The 21440-nt window shown below is 26.8% G+C and overlaps 5 protein-coding genes across 9 annotated transcripts in view; 3 read left to right on the top strand and 2 right to left on the bottom strand.

Annotated features, from left to right (window-relative positions):
- The first annotated feature begins 854 nt into the window (after positions 1-854).
- On the top strand, positions 855-3908 carry kel (kelch protein). The gene is made up of 9 exons (XM_089177422.1): positions 855-1516; positions 1577-1723; positions 1804-2208; positions 2305-2558; positions 2631-2858; positions 2929-3101; positions 3175-3315; positions 3387-3642; positions 3718-3908. The coding sequence occupies exons 1-9, from the start codon at positions 1443-1445 to the stop codon at positions 3906-3908; spliced, it is 1869 nt and encodes a 622-aa protein (XP_089033548.1). The 5' UTR covers positions 855-1442.
- A 202-nt stretch (positions 3909-4110) lies between these two features.
- On the top strand, positions 4111-6856 carry LOC149030889 (uncharacterized). The gene has a single exon (XM_089177423.1). It carries the CDS (start codon positions 4113-4115, stop codon positions 5496-5498), a length of 1386 nt encoding a protein of 461 aa, XP_089033549.1. The 5' UTR covers positions 4111-4112; the 3' UTR covers positions 5499-6856.
- On the bottom strand, positions 6846-7639 carry LOC107066075 (chymotrypsin inhibitor). Its single transcript, XM_015320333.2, has 3 exons — positions 7377-7639; positions 7202-7311; positions 6846-7118 (listed from the first exon to the last, which is right to left on the bottom strand). Exons 1-3 carry the CDS (start codon positions 7423-7425, stop codon positions 7035-7037), a joined length of 243 nt encoding a protein of 80 aa, XP_015175819.1. The 5' UTR covers positions 7426-7639; the 3' UTR covers positions 6846-7034.
- Positions 7640-7791: 152 nt separating this feature from the next.
- On the top strand, positions 7792-10341 carry NHP2 (NHP2 ribonucleoprotein). Its single transcript, XM_015320466.2, has 3 exons — positions 7792-8345; positions 8419-8491; positions 8578-10341. Exons 1-3 carry the CDS (start codon positions 8192-8194, stop codon positions 8807-8809), a joined length of 459 nt encoding a protein of 152 aa, XP_015175952.1. The 5' UTR covers positions 7792-8191; the 3' UTR covers positions 8810-10341.
- Positions 9036-21440, bottom strand: part of RhoBTB (Rho-related BTB domain containing) — a 30864-nt gene continuing 18459 nt past the window's right edge. For 4 of the 5 annotated variants that reach the window (XM_089177419.1, XM_089177420.1, XM_089177421.1 and 1 more), the window contains exons 10-16: positions 20970-21104; positions 19827-19850; positions 18972-19125; positions 18320-18450; positions 17953-18195; positions 17704-17852; positions 9036-17002 (exon numbers count right to left, since the gene is read on the bottom strand). In XM_089177419.1, coding sequence (XP_089033545.1) covers positions 16741-17002; positions 17704-17852; positions 17953-18195; positions 18320-18450; positions 18972-19125; positions 19827-19850; positions 20970-21104 — 1098 coding nt within the window. In that variant the 3' untranslated portion in view covers positions 9036-16740. The remainder of the gene's footprint in view (positions 17003-17703; positions 17853-17952; positions 18196-18319; positions 18451-18971; positions 19126-19826; positions 19851-20969; positions 21105-21440) is intronic. The other variant, XM_015320383.2, reaches the window with a different exon arrangement.

The following is a 21440-nucleotide window of genomic DNA, read 5'->3' as shown; positions in this document are numbered from 1 at the left end:
ATGTGGGAGGAACCATCGACGAGAGCGCCGCACCCTAGATGCTTTAACGCGCAGAACTCGTCATACTTATACTAGTACTATTACTATTACTACTACTCCTACTACTACTACTACTACTACTATTCTGTCATAACCACTACCACTACATCTATCCACACCTATGGATTAAAAACCAAATTCCCTTCTCCTACCATTTTCTATTCCATCCTGCGCAATATCTTCACGTTAAATCTACTCTGACATACATTATTATTATTTTGGTTATTATTTTCTTTCATTTAGTTTGACATATTTTCTTCATATGTACACTACATGTAAATGATACTTTTCATAAATTTAACAATATAATTATCTATTACAACAATATATTATTTTCTATTATGTTAATAATATCCTTTTTTTTTTTTATTTTATTAAAAACAATATTAATCTTATTTTTTATATTTATGATATTCATTATTTTGCATATTTAGGTTAGGAATCTGTAATATATATTTGATCGTATCGACAAAGAATATAATAACATAGAACATTAGAAAAGTGTACTTCTCTTGTAAAAAAATTCATCTTATTTAGCATCAGGACCATCAATGGGCAATAGTAAATAGAATACTGCATTCTTTGATAATATTATATTGTTTTTTAATAGTACCGTTCATTGATAGTTTGTTGTACTGTTATCTCGGAAAGTACCTACTACTGCCCCCTGGTGGTCTCGATGCTAAGATGAATGTCTTACACGAAATGTGCATATATTCTTTAATCGATTCAACGATTTCGATATAACATTATCGATAAATTATACCATTTCGAGATGTCACATTTATATAATTATCATGTGAGTTTCTTTTAGAAGAATTAAAATTATTTACCTTATCGACTATCAACTTGCATATATCGATTGTATTATCGTACATGAATAAGAAAGATATCTTCTAGAAAATAGTTAACACCAAACCAATGTCTAGTTTTGTTTTTTTCACACACTTCAGATATGCAGTGTTCGGTATACACATAGCAACACACAAAATGGAGTACATTGTTGTATAGTGCATCTACAATGTTTTGATAATAACAACGATGAATTGGAATAAAGTATAATTAAAGCAATAAGTTATTTAATCGATATTATAATTATTTAAATAATGCTAAATATTATTTATTCGATAATTAATACGTGTGAAAATTAATATTGTTTCACGTTGTGTTCTTTATACTACAATAATCAAAACGAATTTTTATTATGAACTATTAAGTGATATCATTGAGGTTTCTTTTTTTTGTCTATACTGTTCAAAGGGCAATAAAATGTATTAACGATTGACAAATTAAATGATAATTCGTATTAGAAAGACGATCATATCATCTCGATGGTTATCTCATTGATTTTAAATTAATATTTAGTTAAGTGTAATTAGATTTATTTGAAATTCTCTTTGGATATGGAATCTGCAGGCCAAAATCAACCACAAAATGCTGGCAATAGTTCTAATGATGGCTTTGAAAACAGGGGCAGGTAATAATTAATAGTTTCTTTTATTTTAGATAAACATACTTATTAATTGATCTTTTTCAGCTGTCTGTTATTTCGATATGCTAGTCAAAATTCTTTGGATGAAAGTTCTCAAAAACATGTTCCACGAGAAGGTTGTAGAGATAAACCACCATACAGAAATCATCACCATACCAATCGTGCATTTGAAGTAATCAATGAAATGCGCAAGTAAATATTATCATTTAATTATCTACTAATAATATAATTTAATATATTATTTGAAATGTTAAATACAATATTATTTGTAGGAAAAATCTATTATGCGATGTAATCTTGGTAGCTGATGGAGGAATGGAAGTTCCAGCTCACAAAATGGTTCTTGCTGCTTGTAGTCCTTACTTTTATGCAATGTTTACAAGTTTTGAAGAACGTGATCAAGAAAGAATTACATTACAAGGAGTAGATTACTCTGCTTTAGAATTATTAGTCGACTATGTATATTCTGCAGAAGTTCATGTTACTGAGGATATTGTACAAGTATTACTTCCAGCAGCTAATCTTTTACAATTAACTGATGTAAGGGATGCTTGTTGTGACTTTTTACAAGCACAATTACATCCATCCAATTGTCTTGGAATTCGTGCATTCGCAGATCTTCATGGATGTCTAGAATTATTGGCACACGCTGATAGTTACATAGAACAACATTTCTCGTAAGAATAAATATCTTAAATTTATATATATATATATTTAAATAATTAATAATATTTTCTTGATGTGTTTTTCAATACTTGAAATATTTTTAACAGAGAAGTCGTCGATGGAGATGAATTTTTAACTTTGTCTCCACAACAAGTTGCTAAATTAATTTGTAGTGATCGTTTAATGGTTCCATCTGAAGAGAAGGTCTTTGAATGTGTAATTTCATGGGTTCATAATGACTTGGATACACGACAAGCACATTTAGCTCAACTAATGGAACATGTTCGTTTACCATTACTTTCTCAAGAGTATCTTGTACAACGTGTTGAAGAAGAACCCCTCCTTAAAGCTAATTTACAATGTAAGTCAATTATATAAGATTATACTTTATATTATGTACTAAAACATTTTATTAAATAATATACATTTTCAGGTAAAGATTTTTTAATAGAAGCATTGAAATATCATTTATTGAAGGGTGAACAAAAATCATTATTTAAAACACCACGTACAAAACCAAGACAACCACGTGGCTTACCAAAAGTATTACTGGTAGTTGGTGGTCAAGCTCCAAAAGCAATTAGAAGTGTCGAATGTTATGATTTTAAAGAAGAAAGATGGTACCAGGTGTCTGAATTACCAACAAGACGTTGTAGAGCTGGTAATTATCATAAATATAAAAAATCAATTGTGTATTTGATTTGATTCAAAACATATTTTATTTATTATAGGATTATCTGTGCTTGGTGATCGGGTTTATGCTGTAGGAGGTTTTAATGGTTCTTTAAGAGTACGTACTGTAGATATTTATGATGCAACTACTGATCAGTGGTCACCTTGTCCAGAAATGTCTGCGAGAAGATCAACTCTTGGTGTTGCAGTACTTGGCAATTGCATTTATGCTGTAAGTAATTTTTTTTTTTTAAATAAACATTTACAAATACAAATGTAAAAGAGAATTTTGTAATATTTCATAGGTTGGTGGTTTTGATGGGTCTACTGGATTAAACTCTGCCGAAGTATACGATCCAAATAGTCACGAATGGAGAATGATAGCACCAATGTCAACACGTAGAAGTAGTGTCGGTGTTGGTGTTGTAAAAGGTCTTCTTTATGCTGTGAGTTTTTATTCATATATAGAAATTTATGAAATAGAAAAAGATTACATAATGTATATAAATGGTTCCAGGTTGGTGGATACGATGGAGCATCACGGCAATGTTTATCCAGCGTAGAGTGTTATAATCCTGATAAAGATCAATGGAAACCAGTACCTGAAATGTCTGCTCGTCGTAGTGGAGCCGGTGTAGGTGTGTTGGAAGGAATTTTATATGCAGTTGGTGGACACGATGGTCCACTAATAAGAAAAAGCGTAGAAGCATTTAATCCAGAAACTAATCAATGGTCTCCGATAAGCGACATGGCTCATTGTAGACGAAACGCTGGTGAGTAATAAATATCATGAATAAATTCTATCGAAGTAATAGAATAAATATTAACTTGGATAATTTATATTCAAGGTGTGGTAGCTTTGAATGGCCTATTATACGTAGTTGGTGGTGACGATGGTTTATCCAGTTTAGCATCAGTTGAAGTTTATTCACCAAGAACCGATAGTTGGACAACTTTACCAACGTGTATGGGAATTGGTCGTAGTTACGCCGGTGTTGCAATAATTGATAAACCAATGGCACCCGCTACGACAATGTGAGGTCTGCAATCCGCTGGGCACGTGACAGAACAAAATGCAGACTCGATTGCCGATGTGTCTGAACCATCACGAGAAGCCGAGCCCAGCGGTGTGCAAAATGCAGATCAGAATCTTCCTCAGCAATATCGTGCTGGTAGTCACGCTTGTCAAGGAGCTCGTTGCGTTTGTCAAAGATACGAAAACGGTGAATTGGCTGTAGTAGTTATGAACTTGAATAGAAATCAAGAAAGAGATGAGGCTTATCAGAATGCTGCTCGTGTTGGTCGTAATTTTCAAAATCGACCAGCTGCTGTTGCTGGTGTGGCTCAAATACATCCTAATCTAAATCCCAATTATCAAAATCCTGTTGATCTTGTTAGAAATTATAACAGAGTACGACAACATCAAGAACCAGAAGAGAATATTTACGAAAGATTGGACAACGACGACGACGAGGAAGAAAATGAAGGTGAAAATAACGTTGAAGTTGGTCGTAACAACGATCTTGTCAATAATCCAAATAATCAGAATCCTACGGATGATCATATCTACGAGAGAATCGACGATCGATCATCCTGCCGTAATCGAGCTTATTCTCGTTTTAAATATCAAATGTTAAATTTGATCTCTGGTGGTAATTTCTTAAACGAGATCGATTCGAGAAATTTCAATCAATACGATCAACCTAGACACGTTTATTTAGATTCATCTAGAATAGGTAATCAATTTTGTCAAAGTCGATTAGGAAGACTCGGTAGAAATTGTTTTTCTAGTGAAAATCTCGCATATGCATCTAGCAGAAGATCAGCTTATCCATTGGGTTATCATTGTACTTGTCCTTACTGTAGACACATAGATTCGAGATATGTTTGTCATCACTGTCAGAGTTTATATAATAAACTTCGTTATCAAGATCCTGCCAATTCTGCGAGACAGTACATGTATCAGTTATCTCGAAACTGCAGATGTCCCTTTTGTCGTGGCGATTACGCGAAACTATCTGCTACTAGTGGTAGCAACCGTTCTACCGAATCATCTTCCAGATGTAAGGATCATCACAGAAATCCTGCCAATTGTCTTTGTCGAAACAAGACAATGCCTAGCTCGAGTTCATCGATGCAAGTTGGAAGATACGTCGATTGGATCAATAGAATTGGTTCGTCCGTAAATAATCCACTTTATGCGACAATTCACATTGGTAGAATTGATCGATCGTGTTCTGGATCAGCAACCAATGGTAATTCTGTTGATGGTACTGCTGCTTCAACATCATCGGGAGGATCATCTACAGAACCTGGAACTTCAGCAAATATCAGATCGATCTTTGCCTCTACCTCTTACAATCCTTCTACTTCATCAGCTTCCGTTTGTCAAGTTAATCGTTCAACTGAACGTCAACACACGTGTGATGATTCTTGCATAAGAAATCAAAATCTAGCTAGGATTTGTCAATTTCTTGGAAGATGTGAAAGAGCCGAATGCAATCACAGTAGATTGTCGGTTCATTGGTGGTTCGTTAACAGATGGTTCAATCCTGAAAGAAACGTTGACAATCCTCCTGTAGAAGAAGAACCACGTGAACGTCCAGAAAGTGATAGCGATGATTCTTAAATATTTTTCTTTTTTATCTATGTCTCATTTATTTTTGTATTATTTTTATATTTTCTTTTTACAATACATTGACTTGAATCTCTTTTTCTATTTTCATTTACTAATAATAATAGTAATATATCTATCATTTTTCATTGTGCATAATGACAATAGTTGTAGTTTCAGGTTGTGATATTTACTAGGAGGTAATGTGTAAACAAATCTTTTTCTAGAATGTCAGTAGAGAGGTTGTTCGATTGTAGAACTCTAGTTTATTATATATATATATACATTTTCTTTTTTATATACAAATATTTTTTAAAATACTGTAGCTTCATAGTAACAATTTGTGTTATATAAAACAGTGGCACTGTGTGTTCTATATTAATATAATAATAGTAATAATAATGATATTAGTGATAACGATAACGATAATGATAGTTATAATGTTAACGGTAATGATAATAATATTGATAGTAATTGAAGATGTTCTCCGTTCGTTGTATAGACGATAATTTACTGTGGATTAGAATTTATCGATTAGAATTTAATAACAATTGATATGAATATTTTCAGATGTTGAAAATTATTAATAGTCATTTTCTAAGCTTGATCGTAGAATTAAACGACCTACTCGTTACTTCCAAAATTTAATAAAGTAAGAAGAAAAAAAGAATATACATTTACAAATGATAAGACTTGATGTTATACTGGTATATATATATATATTTACATAAAAGATTAATCAGTATTTAAAAAAAAAAAAAAAAAAAAATCGCCTTTGCATTGCTCAATAAAAAATAAAAAGAATATAATTCGATAGAAAGTTTTTCAAATTGTCTACAAATCTAGAATAAATAATTTACGTTTCTATTTCAAAGTAAAATTATAAAAAGGATGTAAATATACTTTTTTGTAATTCGATGAAAAAGAAGTAAAAATAAATAAATAAATAAATAAATACAGAAAATATATAGGATAAAGAGAACAGAGCATTGTAAAGGATACTTGTGAAAAACATGTCAATAATTGGATGAATAATTCTTATATTCTATATTTATAATATAGATTTTAAAAAATAATAATAAAAGATCTCACGCTTAAGAAATTAGAAGATGAAGGAAAAAAGTAAAAAAGAAAAAAAATATATAAATCGAACAGAATAATTGAGTTGAATTAACTCGATTCTCATAAAGGAATCCAATTAATTTGAACTCCGATGGTACAAGTTAAATTCTTAAACGTATTATATTTATTTTTTGTATTTCGAGAAAGAAGCAGATATTAGATATACATATATATATCAACGTTGTGATCAACGTCTAATTAATAAAGGATATTATAGTAGATAATATAATTCAATATGAATTTATTATTAATTATGTGAATTATTTATTTTAAATATGAAATTTGAACAAACCCAAAATGTTACAAGAACAGTCCATGTTAGAATCAAAATATTAACTTTTTTTTTTTATAATAAAGTAAATCTAATATTAGTTTAAGCTAATTATATCAGCATAATTAAACATTTATGTTTATTATTGTCCTCAAAAATTAACAATCATTGGGTAAAACGCATTTATTATTATCAGTGTCTAATATATATCCTGGTACGCAATCACATCCTTTCACACAAATCTACAATTAAAAATAATCAATTGAAAATAATTAAATTCACATGAAAAACATTTGCAATTGAATTAAGACAAAAGTTTACTTACATGAGGACAGATAAATGTACGATTAGGGTAAGTGTAGCAAGTTACTGGACAGGTGTTCTTACAATTGACACTAATCTGATTTGGTCCGCAAACGGGTGAACAGATGACAACTGTATTATTATAAAAATTAGTTTAATAATTAATGTCAATATCATTCATTTATTTTAAAACTTACTCGCTACGCAAATTGCGAGGATAAAAAATATGATCGTGAGACGAGACATGATAATATAGAATTACTATTAAATTCTAAATTGAAACTGATCGGTATACTGTTCGTGCATTACAATATATAGTCGTCAATTTCTGTTATCTTTACTAATGTATTTGTTTTTTTATGTAATCTATGAATAACACAATATTAATTAATCCTTATTAGCAGTTAGTCATCTCACGCGTGACTTGACAAGGAAACTTTGGCAAGATATTTATATAACTCTTACAATTCATACATCCATAAATATTAGATGTCAGTTTTTATCTGTAAGTATTAAGAAACAGAAATACGTTTAATTGTTTATTTTTAGAATATTTTTATTCTTTTCTTTTCCATTGCTGTTTGTATTTTTGATATAATAATACCATTATATGGTTTTATATATCTTATAATTTTATTCTTAAGTATTATCAAAAATTATAATTAATATATATATATATATATTATTTATATTTTATTATAACAAAAATCTTAAATTTATCTTAAATTTTGCAAAATTAATAAGAAATTATTAAATTGTTTATAATCTTTACTCTTATATTATTGAATATGTTTAAATTTCTTACGAGACAAGATTTTACATTTAATTTTGAAATAAATATTTTCAAATTTCCCGCTATAGAGGGCGTTTGATCATAGATGTCTCTTCGGTCAATTTACAAATTAGTTCTCATTTTCTACACTAGTATAATGGCACATGGTAGTATAAACACGTGTTTATAAGAAACAAATAAAATATTATTGTGAAAATATAACTAATATTAGTGAAAAATATGAATGAAACAGTTGTTAAAATGGAAGTAGACGAAAGTCTACAAGAAGGAACAGAATTAAGCTACGAAGATAAGTTGAAATACATTAATAATATTGCTAAACCAATGGCATCCAAAAAATTAACCAAAAAAATTTACAAGTGTATAAAAAAAGGTAATTTCAATGTTTCTTTCTATATATTAATTTCAATAATAAAATTCTTATTTGTGACCATATTTTATTATAGCATCGAAACATAAAACATATCTGCGTAATGGATTAAAAGATGTACAGAAACACATACGTAAAGGAGAAAAAGGGTAAGCAAAATAATATTAATAAACATTATATTATTAAAGTAACAAATTCAGTTATTATAATTGCATAATATATTTCAATTTTATAGAATAGTTATTTTTGCTGGAGATGTGTTTCCGATAGAAATAATGTGTCATTTACCAATTGTGTGCGAAGATAAAGATATTCCTTACTGTTATACACCTTCGAGACAGGATATTGGTACTGCTATGGGTGTAAAGCGTGGAAGTCTCATGGTACTTATTAAAGAACACCCAGAATATAAAGAACTATTCGACGAGTTAGTATCTACTATGAAAACATTAGCATCACCTTTATAAGTATTAAATTTGATACAATACATAAGTTGTGTTTAAACTATCAATGTAAATATGACACATAGATTATTTTTTCGTACATTATAAATAATTCCAAGTTTTTAAAAAAGAATATTTTTAATATGACAAAAACAATGACGTGTTTTATTGTAATCGACATGAATAGTAGAAATATACGATTCGTATTGATATAAAAAAAAAATGATAAATAGAAAAAGGTATATATATATATAGTGAACATATATGGATTTATTACGAAATTCTTATCTGACATAAATGACAAATTTTTCTCAACTTTCGACCATAACTTTTCTTAATCGCATTCACAATTATAATATGATACACATACGATCGTACAAGATTACATCTAACGCAAATGATAATATATTTGTAGCTTTTCGGATAATTTTTGAAAGAAATATTGGACATTCATTTTTATTCTTTTTCATGGATATTTCATTTTCGTCCATTTGAAAATAGTTGAAATCTTTGCCAAGAAATGAAAATATATATTTATATATATATATATATATATATATGTATATGCCTAATAATAAGCTTCCATTTATCGTTGTTAAGTACTATTTTATCCATTTTATTTCTTTTTTTTTTGTTTTTTTTTGTTTGTTTTGTGTTTTATTTTTATTATTAATATTATTATTATGACGCATTAATTTAGGATAATCCAGAAGAATCTTTGAGATACGCTTAAATGTATTTTTCAGGATATCACAGGCCAGTCCTGTAGATTATTTATACATATTATTTTTATGTATTTATGTATTTATGTAAATAGAACGTTATATTATTATTATTATTATTATTAGCCAGGACACATTTTGATAATGCGTATATATATATACATATATATATGTATAATAAAGTGAATTAGGCACAAAGTGGAGTATGAAAAAAAAAGTCTTGAATATATTCAAAAATAATGATAGAACGTTTAATATAATTATAATATTATTGTGCCATATTTTAAAAAGAGGGATTAGATTCTTGCGAAACTAAGTTTTTTCTTTTTTTTTTGGTATTTTCTTTTCTTCTCTATTTCATTTAGCGTCTTGTTGTGTGTGTCTGTTGTTTTGAAAGAATCATAGAGATTGAGACGACCAGCATCTCGATAAAGTTAGAACGGATTTTAATGATATTTGCATTTTTTTTCTCTCAATACTTGTTCTTTTTTTTCTTCTGCAAATTTTTCAATTGCATTTATTAACGAGTAATTTTTCTTTTCATTTAACTAAGTAAAAGATTAATTATCTTTGTACACGATGATTTCATTTCATCCTTGTGGTCAGGACATGAAGCTGAATTGATATAACATGCGTGCGCTTTTAATAATATTTTTTTTCTCTTTTATTTTGAATGTACCGTCATCATTGAGAATAGCAATTTGAAATTTCGCGCTCATTTTTGTTTTTTTTTTTGCTTTCAAATTAGTTACCACGTAAATCAAGATCACGAATGAAAGCTTTCGATTTTGGTTTATCATTCTTTCTTTTTTTTCTTTTTTCTTTTTTTTTTTTTTTTTAAATAAAAACGTGATTATTTGAAAGATACTTAAAAGGTACATACATTTAATTACAGATTGTCGGTATTCGGTTATCTAAAACGTTACTCAATTCTGCGTATAGTAATATCTTTCATACTTTGCTAGTGATGTTTATTTTTTTTTTTGTTTCTTCTTTCTGACTGTAACGATTCTTTTATATTATCTTATTTTTTTATATTTCTTTTTTTTTTTTTTTGTCTTTTTATACTTCTAATTATAATAATAATGATCGATTGTAAAAATGACAATAATTTCATTTTATCTCGTGTTTCGTAACTACAAAACGTAAGATTATTATTATTATTATTATTATTATTATTATTATTATTATTATTATTATTATTATTTATGTAGTCTCGTGTATACAATTTATATTATATATATATACACAGGATTTTGTGTTGTATGTTAAAATGCTTTATATGTATGTGTACGTGTGTACATATATATGTATATATTATCTGTGTTTAATTAATAATGTGTGTATCGAAATAATGGGACAAAGTGAATGACGCGTGGTTTTGAAAATGGTAGAAAAGACTTTCTGCGACAATTTAATGGCGCTTTCTCAATTTACAAGGATTAACAGTCGAGGAAGAGGAAAAAGGAAGAAAGAAAAGGAAAACAAGTATTCCAAACCTAATTGTAAATGTAAGTAATGAATGGATATGTCTTTCTATCCTTTTATATTATTTTTTATTTTTTTTTTTCGCATCGTTATATCGTAACAGCTTTTTCTAGCATTGATATTATATTTTTAAGATAAAGAAAAAAGAACAAATTAGTTTTATTTTATCATTACTATCGTTTAGCGATGTATTCGCGAATATTCAAACGATCGATTAATTTAAAAAAAAAAAAAGAAAAAAAAAACAATATGAACGCGAAGTGTATTATTTTTGAAATTAGATTTTTTGTTCCAATTCAAATATGGCTCCTCGAAAGATTCGCGAAATAATCAACAGATGTCGCCCCTTGCACTCTTCATTATCGCTTTTTTTTTTTTTTGCGCGCAGCTATGTATTTATTTATATTACATATATATATATATATATTTATATATGTATGTGTATGTGTTATGTATATATATATATATATGTATTTTTATAATAATTATAAACTATTATTTTAAAATCTTATTTAAATTACCAATTTTGTCAGTATAAAATATTTATACGCATTTTTTTTATTTTATTTTTTTTTTTTTATATACTTTAATGTATATGAGCGACGAAGGACGACATTGACATCAAAATTGACGTGACGTACAACAAATATAGGACGTTATTCTCTCCTTAGTTTTTTTTTTTTTTTTTCATTTTTTTTTTCTTTTTTTTTTTTTTTAATCCGACAAACTAACGTGAATTATTTATTCAATTCTTCTTCTTCTTTTTTTTTTTTTTATAACAATCGTCATCATTCTCATTATTTTTCATTCACATTCGATCTTTTTGTTCGATTCAGGCAGTTTATCTATTATTCCCCATTTCTGTGTTTGTTTGTTTTTTTTTTCTTTTCTCACTTGATGTGTGCGTGTTACGCGATACAATTTTTTTTTTTTTATTATTATTGCGACTTGATTTTTTTTTTTATTTTTTTTTTTTGTCACGTCAGCCGATTTTAATAAAACACACAGCGACTTTCATAGTAAAAATTCGTTTTTTTTTTCTTTGGTTTTATTTTTTATAACATCCAAACCGCGTGATTACGATTTTATGAATTTTTTTTTTTTTTTTTTTTTTTTTTTTTTAAGATATCGTTGATAATAATAATAATAATAATAATGTTCAAAAATACGATTAGCGGTAGACAAAATTTATTGTGTTTTTTTTTCTTCTTTTTTATCACTTCAATTTCTTTTCTATTTTTTTCTTTTTGTTTTGTTTCATTCCTCCATTTTATTATACTTTCGTCTTATCTATTTTCTTGTTTATTTTTTATTATTATTTTTTTTTTTAATGTAATGCACGAATTGTAACACCATTTTTAACGGTCCTACTTCATCATATATATATATATATATATTACATACGTCGAATACGTCCTTCACAAATAAATTATTATTAATGTGTGTTACGAGCTACAAATTTTCTTTTTTTTTTTTTACAATTTTTTTTATTGTTTTATTATTATTATTATTATTATTATTATTATTATTATTATTATTATTATTATATTAATATTTATTCGTTTAGCGATTACATACGAATTTTATTTTCCTTTTTTTCTTTCTTTCTTGCTTTCTTTTTCTTTTTTTTTTTACCACTTCCTCTTCCCTCCATTTTTATTTTATTTTTTTTTAATTTTATTTTTATTTTTTATTTTGCGCGCGCGAATATAATTTCTTGTTATTCGTAAGAATGTAAACGTAAGAAGCATTTTTATTCTTTTTTATTTTTTTTGCTTTCTTTCGATAAAACGTTTTTACAACGTTTCCCATTTTTTTTTCTTTTTATTAATTTTTTTTTCTCTTTTCGCGTGATTATATTCAAGATTATTATTATTATTATTATTAGTATTTATTAATATTAATATTAATTATATTTCGACGTTTTGAATTTGGTTAGAATTTAAATGAATACGAATATGATTTAATCATGATTTGATTAATGTTGTTACAACCATGATGAATGCAGTATCCAAAATGAACTATTATTATTATTATTATTAATTAATTAATTAATCGATTAACGATTAAACAAAAAAAAAGAAAAAAAATTAAACTCGTATTATTTATAATAAACGGCCGCCTTTTTGTTGTTGTTTAAAAACCCTCGTCACGTTTAACACGTTTCTTTTCTCGTGCAAGGATCTCATAATGACGATAATTAAAAAAGGGCGCGAATTTTCAAATGTAGTTTACAATACTACCATTTATCATTTCTATAAATCTTACGTGCAAATTTTTACAAACTTCATATCCCATTTTTTTTCTTTTATCGTACATTCATGCACTCTCTTTCTTTTTTTTTTTTTTTGTGTATTTTGGTTTCTGTTTTTTTTTTTTATCACTATCATTTTGAGGTTAGATAATCGTTAATCGATACCCATAATCGATATGTTACAAATTTGTCGTAGTTTCGTATCTTTTTTATGCGAAAAAATATTATTTCAAATTATCATTTTTATTATTTAAAGATTTTTCAATATCTTTCAAATATTCTTTTTCCAAAATTCTAATTTCAAGATGTCTGTAGAATCGCATTGGAACTTTCTTCATGATTTTATTTTTCTTTTATTAATATTATTCTTATATTTCTTAAGCAAGAAATTGAGATATTAGTATAATCGTGCTAAAAATGTGTAGTTCATTTATTTTTATTTTTTTTTATTTCTATCTTTCTTTATCTATAATAATATTTTAATAAATATCTATTCGGATGGATATATTTTCATTGATAACATCTTGAAATTAGAAAATAAAATCGACGATTCCCTTGCACTCGAAAGAACCGTGCTCACACGTTATCCACTATTTATTTATTTATTTATTTATTTATTTATTTATTTATTTCAATATATATATATTTATATAATATTATTTAACATGAATGTGTGATTTTGGGCCCAAGGAAAGTGGGGGAAATAGGATGGGAGAGGTTAGGTTATTAAAATATGAACAAGATGGTAGAATTTTATAATGTTGGATGATAAATGTGTGTGGGTGGTTGATAAAATATGTAGGGGATCCACGTATTTCAATGATTCATCAAAATTTGAATAAAAATTCGCACAAACATAAGTGATAACGACTTTCTTAATCACTTATGCGATAATACACTCCATTTTGTTTTGTCTTCTTTCTGTCTCTTAAATTTCTAATTTATGTATATCATCCCTTATAGTACGTACGTAATTATGTAATTCATGTTATTATGTATTTTATGTATGTATGAATGTGTGTAAGTATTTTTAAGTGTACGTACGTATTTATATGTGTATTTATATATTTATTATTATTATTATTATTATTATTATTATTATTATTATTATTATTATTATTATTATTATAATCTATAACTATTGCTCGTTTTCTTCAGTCTGACGCGCATATTTAATGAAAATCATACGAATTATTCGCATAATCGGAGTCAAGGTTTATATATATATATGTATTATTTATATGTACCTTTTTTTTCAAACGTCTGTTGAACTCACCGCCATGATTTGTTTTTTTTTAATCTTATTTTTCTATTTTTATTTTATTACATTTTTATATTTATTTTAACTTTACGCACATCCATTTGTTTTATTTTATTTTATTTTATTTTATTTTATTTTATTCTTTCATTGAACGTCCATACTGTCGAAAGAATTTCAATTCTTTGAAAGATAATAAAACTAGGGAGTTTCATAATTACTTAATTAAAAAATATAATAACAATATTAATAATAATAATAATAATAATAATAATAATAATAATAATAGTAATATTAAAAAAAAGAAACAGATATTTATTTGATCAATATTATAAAAAAATTCTTGACCAGTCATTTTGTTAAATTAATGGTCAGTATGTATACAAAATAATGTTATTTATTATAAATAATAAATTGTTGTCAATATTTTAATTACTAATCAATGTTTATAACAAAGTATGGTTGCGTCAGGGTTGCGTCAGGTTCCTCCTGACGAAAGAAAACAAAAAAAATGGGTTGCGTCAGGTTATCGTCAAAGTTGTGTCAGAATTAATTATTAATAATTAAAAACATGTTTAATAATATTTTATTATAATTACTGACCATTTATTTAATAAACCAAAGTAAGAATATGTCGATAAATATTGAACCAATAAATAACAAAATGAATAATAATATTAATAATAATAATAATAATAATAATAATAATAATAATAATAATAAATGAGCCCATCGCAATAAATTGTCTAAATCCTCATTGGACGATGTTGCCAGTCTCGATTTCTCCAAAAAACGAACGGCAGGATTTGCAGTTTATTTTGTTTATTTGTTTGTTTATTTATTCATGTGTATTTTGTTTATAATTTGAATTTATTCCTCCCCCTATTCATTCATTCATTCATTCATTTAATTCATTTCATCTTTCTCTTTCTTTTTCTTATTCTTATTTTTTGTTTTTTTTTTTTCCTATCTAAATATTTCTTTCTCTCTTATATCATTTTATTTTTTTAATTATTATTTATTTTTGCAAAAAAATATATATAGTCGTCAATCTTTCATCATTTTGCAAAAGAAGAAATCTCTTTTTTTTTTTTACAGTCACATAACTCACTATACTTTTTTTTTTTTTTTTAATCATTTTACAACTTCCATCGAGGTGTTTAACAAACAGGAACTTTTTTTTCACTTTTTTTTTGTTTATGCATATTTTTTTTCATTAGCACATCTTTTGTTTGTTTTTTTTTTTTTTGGTTTTGTTAATTGATGTACTCAAAACTTTTCAAACTTATTATACCAGTTTGTTTGTTTGTTTGTGTGTTTCTTGTGTGGGAATCGCGCAATCAACAAAACAAGGCGCGAATTTTTTCAAAAAAATGAACAAGTGTATGCGAGTCAAACATATGTATATGTGTGTCTTTGTGTATATCTATTTGTTTAACAAGTATGCATGTATACTCATTAACATTTCATTGAAAAAACATTAATCAACATTATCAATCAATTTTTTGTTGCTATTTGTTGACTTCATTTCACTTCTCAAAGTTTTCATCGTCATCATCATCATCATAATCATTTATTAAAAATCACGTTAATTACTTTCTGTGTCGACTATAAACATTTTCTTCTTCTGTTCTCCATTTTGTTCTTCTTTTTTTTTCTTCAATTTTTTCAATTCTTCGAAACGTCACTCACAAAGAAGGGGTCAGCGGTTATGGGAGTGGAGAAGTGAGGTTAGGACAGAAAAAAGTAGAGTCGTTTCGAAAACAAATCATCGATAATTAAATTCTGTAAAATTTACGAATCATTTTTTATCTTCTTGGTTTTTTTTTTTCATCTTCTTGAATATTTCCAAATGCACGCACGCACTCATCGCGTTTTTGTTTTTATTTTCTTTTTCGCCATTTTTTTCTCTTCTCTCTCACTCACTTTTATTCATTAATAATTAAATTTTTTTTTGTTTTTGTTTAAATTCTTGTTCGCGCGTAGATTAATTTGCGTGACGCGTTTTATTTGACATTTTTTTGCTTATTTGTTTGTTTGTTTGTTTATTAATATATTATGTATTATTATTATTATTATATTGAGTTTTATTTTTTTTTTTGTATACTTTTTGCGTACCTTAAGTATAAATCTGTAGGAGTATCAAAATGGTAAAAATGGTGCAAATGAAGACCAAGAGCACAGGTAGAATCAAAACGAATCTTACAGAGCGGCTTAAGCCGCTTGGCTCTTGTCATACAGCCTGTTGTTGTTCACCTGATTCCGTTGATGCATCAAAAAGTGGACGTTCAGCTGCTTGTTGTTCTGTGGACGTTGCCGATGCCACGCCGCCATTATTAACGGCGCCATTGTTCGTACTTTCGCGTCTTGTTTTACTTGAGCCGCCGGAGAAACACAAACAAACCGATTGATTACGATTTCTTTTCAATGTTGGTTTATTTTCCCTAATCTGTTCTGCCAAACATTTTTGATAATAATCGTAATCCTTCAGATACCTGTTAAAAAAAAAAATAACATAAATGTAATTAGGAGGTTAATATTTTGTTACATAATCAAAGAAACAATTAAATTCAATTTATTAATTGTGCATGATCAATTTTGTATTTTACAATACAGTAATATCACTACTTATTATTATTATATTTAATTTTTAAATAAGTATACTTATTTGTCAAATATATATATAGGGTGGTTTATCAATTATTAACACATAAAATATATATATTATTAATTTTTTAAATATATATTGCTATAATATAGAAGTTTGTTTATTAATTTATAATACAAAAATTATATAGCATGTAAATATAAGAAATTTTAAATATATATATTTATATTATATTATATATTATATTTTATTTTTTTCTTTTAATATTTTTATATGATATTTTATACTTTTTTTTATATTTTATATGAAATATATCATATATTGGGATCTCTATAAGAACTTGAATACGCTATCTGTTGGCTAAATTCAAAATTAGAGTAGATAGGTCGAATTGCTACGTCACGCCCCTGCCAAAGATCCCAATATATTAAGTGTATAACTTTGTTTCCACTATTTTCCTACAGATGGCTTATAGAAAAAATGGCGGAAACATAAGTAAAGTGCAACGATCATCTAATTAGTATACCACCCTGTACATATACATGACAAATTTCATTTTATAGTATTAAAATAATAAAAATAACATACCAAACTGGGGGCCATCGATGTTCGTTCAAATATTCCTGATTTTCTGGATGAAGTAAACGAACGCTACGAGGTGACATCTTACAAAGTTTATTATAATTAACGCACAAATGATTCATACACCAATCCGCCAATTGATCCGCGTTGTGTAACTATAAATTTCAATCAAGATATAAATTAAAAAAATTGTCATTTATTAGAATTGAAAAGAAAAATAATAATCTTAACCTAACTTTGTTTTATTTGACCGACCTTGCATGGTTCCAAAAGTCTCAAACAATTTTCAACAGCCTCATTTCCTTCATTCTGAGAAAGTCTTTTAAGATCCTCAATGACTCTGCTTTCAACGAGATTAACCAATCTCGGTAAACACAATCTATTTGCTAATTCCAAAAGGTTTAAACACCTGGCCGAAGAAATGGCTGGTACTTCGTCCGTGTACAAATAACACAGTAATTTATGAAACGTGTATTCCCTTACACCTGGAAATACTATCTGCAATGTAAAATAATAATTAAAATTATTATTAATAATCAGTCCAACCATCCCCACCCCTAACCCTACCCCTACCCCTACCCCTTTTGTATTATAATTTCATTAAAGTTATAAAAAAACATACGATTTTGGCGCTGCTTTCTCGAAAATCACCGGAAAACATTGCTTTCATGACGTCACATCTAGCAGTTAGTATAGCACGATGAGCTGGCATACTACCATCGTCCAATTCAAATACAACATCGGCAAATAATCCTATAATATTTTAAATAAACAAAATAAAAAATAATTTAAATAATATTTCATTATATTTGGATAATGCAATTATTAATCTTAAACATTAGAATTACGAATTTAGTTAATTTTACTCATTAAAAATTTGATTACCATATATATATTTAATATATATTTTATTTAATATTAGATTATTATTATAATTAGAATTATATTAGTTATATATATATATATATATAATTAACACGTATAGTGGTTTTTAGTTATACGTAATATTAAATATTATTATATTTAATTATAATAATATTATATGAATATTATATTAAATATAATAATATTTAATATAACGTATAACTAAAAATCACCATACATTAATATTAAATATTAATTCCTACCCACTATACCCCCTTCTTCTTCATTAAAACAATGTTTATATTTTTACAAAAAAAAAGAGTGATTTGTTTTTCAAACAAAACATTCGTAAATCTAATGTTAAATATAATTATTAAATAACATAAAATTGTATGTTTATGTGTGTTTACCTTGTTCAAGACAAATATCTTCGAGTCGTTGTCTAACCACTTGTTTGTATCGATTATTCAGATCACTGTTAGCAAATTGTTCACGTGTTTGTATGGTGCCAAGTACCATAAGTAATTGGGGTAATTCGAGAAACTCAGCTGCTTGTCTGATCTCCTGAAGTTAACAAACAAAACACCATGTTTTATTCTTTCTATCTCTCTTTCTCTCTCACTCTCTCTCTGTTTTTTTTCTCTATTTTTTTTTTTTTTTTTTATAAATATCAATTTCGTAATGATAAATAAACTATGATGGATCGGTATGAACAGAATACGATGGTTGAATCTTATTCGTAAATTTAATTCACGATTAACATAATCAATGTGACTAATGATAAATTAATATTGTTATAAATAATATTTGTTCATGCAATTATGCGATTCAAATTTATTATTTTTATTAATTTAACCCTTTTAATTCATGCTGATCTAACAATGATATGAAAATCATTCATTTTTTGTTTTTCCTACGATAGAAATTACATTTGACCTAATTTCTATGATTAATTTTGACATTAAAAAAAAAAAAAAAAAAAAAAAAAACAAATTAATTATTCTATCAATTTGAATAAATATTGTTGATATTTGAGAAAAAAAAGGGTTGGGTGGAGGGATAAGAAAAAAAGAAAAAAACATGCCTTAGATAATATTAAATTTTTGTTTCGAATTAAAATACTATTCTCACTCGATGAAATGATTCTATTATAATGTATGCGTGCGTGTGCTCTCGTGCTAATGCTTGTATGTGTATGAGTGTGTTTAAAATGTTCACGTGAGTTTGTCAAACGTATTTTTTTTTTTTTTTTTTTTAGTACTAACCAGTAATAGCCCAATAGGAGCTGTCTGAAAGAATACAGCCGCGTTAGTTTTGTGTTTTGCTTTTTTTTGTTTTTAAATATTTTTTACTAATAAAATAATTTGTATGTTTTACTTATAATTTTTTTTTTTTTTTTTTTTAGATGTAATTCTTCATTTGACTGACGTTGTCGTTCATTATTATAGTTTAAATCGTGTTGAAATAAATATTAATTGAAAACATAACCTCAATGTGTGTATATTAAAGAGTATAGCGAAAGTAACCCTAGTGTATATTAAATATCATCATTAGATCGAAATTAATTTAATAAAAATTGATTACAGGTCTAAATCAAAATCTTTTAGATTCATAAAAAAAAAACAAAACAAAAAAATTAATCTCAAAATTATTATTCAAAATTAATTGTTTCATATTCGTGTTTAATTTGAGGGCTCATTTTGTAATCTCATTGCTAAATAATAATAATAATTATTATTGCGAGTTAAGTGGAAAACTAAATCTCAAAAATTATTTTTTAAAAAATAATAATTAATTAATTAGTCAAATAGTATATGTAAAAAAAAAAAACAAAATTGTTTAAATCCCAATTATAGAAAATTTGGTACTTACGTAGTATTAACGCCACCGCAGCAAAAATTTCGCTAATGCGCCAATAAAGAACAATCTTGTTGTTCGCACACAACAACAACCTTGTTGTTTGCACACAGCAACCGTCAGAGTTTGCGTCAGGGTTTTGTCAGGGTTAATGGCGACAGTATCAGATGAAATAAAATACAGCCTTTTTTGAATCTACGTTAAATTCTATATCGGCCCATTTTCCATCCCAAATCCGATTGTGACTACTTTTCATAAACAAAATGTTTTGAATTTTGAGTGTTTTGATTTTAAATAAATGTTTTTTATTCTACGATTTGTCGCAACAATTGAAGATGTAGATTGGCGCATTAAGCGAAATTTTGCTACAGTTGCGTTAATACGTAAATACCGCAAATTTATAGTTCAACCTTCGTATGTATAGTAGATTATAATAAATAAACACCCCCGCGTTTCCTTGTTTCACTTTTTTCAAGTGATTTTTGTTTCTTTGATTCCATTCGCATTGGGATGTACCTTTTCTGATAAAATATTCTACCGACCCAACGTACTTGTAGATCGTGATACCGTTTATCCAAGCTGCCTGTGTAGATGAACTGCAAACATTGCTGCATAGCTTGCGGCGTAATCAACTTCGAAAGTGTCACCACTGTAGTTGGTTGTTGTACACCATTTGAATTTTCACTCTTCATAATATTTCATAGAACATAAATAATTTAAAAAAATATATATTAATTATATATGTTCGTACAACAGTAAAATAGAATACAAAAATGTATTAACACTTTAATGGCCGCACGTGTACGCAGTCAAACGTCGCAAGGGGCCCGGTAATATTTGTCGAGAATTAATTTACACAAAAATTTTTATTAAATTCACGAAAAAACTAACATTAAAAAAAAACAACAACAATAATAAATTTAATTTTTTTTATAATTTTAAATATATCAAAAGTTATAAATAAATAGCGACCAATAAAGATAGTTCCAGCTATCACACATACATGTTGTGTGTGAGCAACC

Source organism: Polistes dominula, unplaced genomic scaffold, assembly GCF_049000335.1.
Source record: "Polistes dominula isolate Pdom_NZ unplaced genomic scaffold, Pdom_raw_medaka contig_20, whole genome shotgun sequence".
NCBI classification, from domain to species: Eukaryota; Metazoa; Arthropoda; class Insecta; order Hymenoptera; family Vespidae; genus Polistes; species Polistes dominula.
Note: the sequence above shows the minus strand (reverse complement) of the source record. Positions and strands in the feature narration are given on the sequence as shown.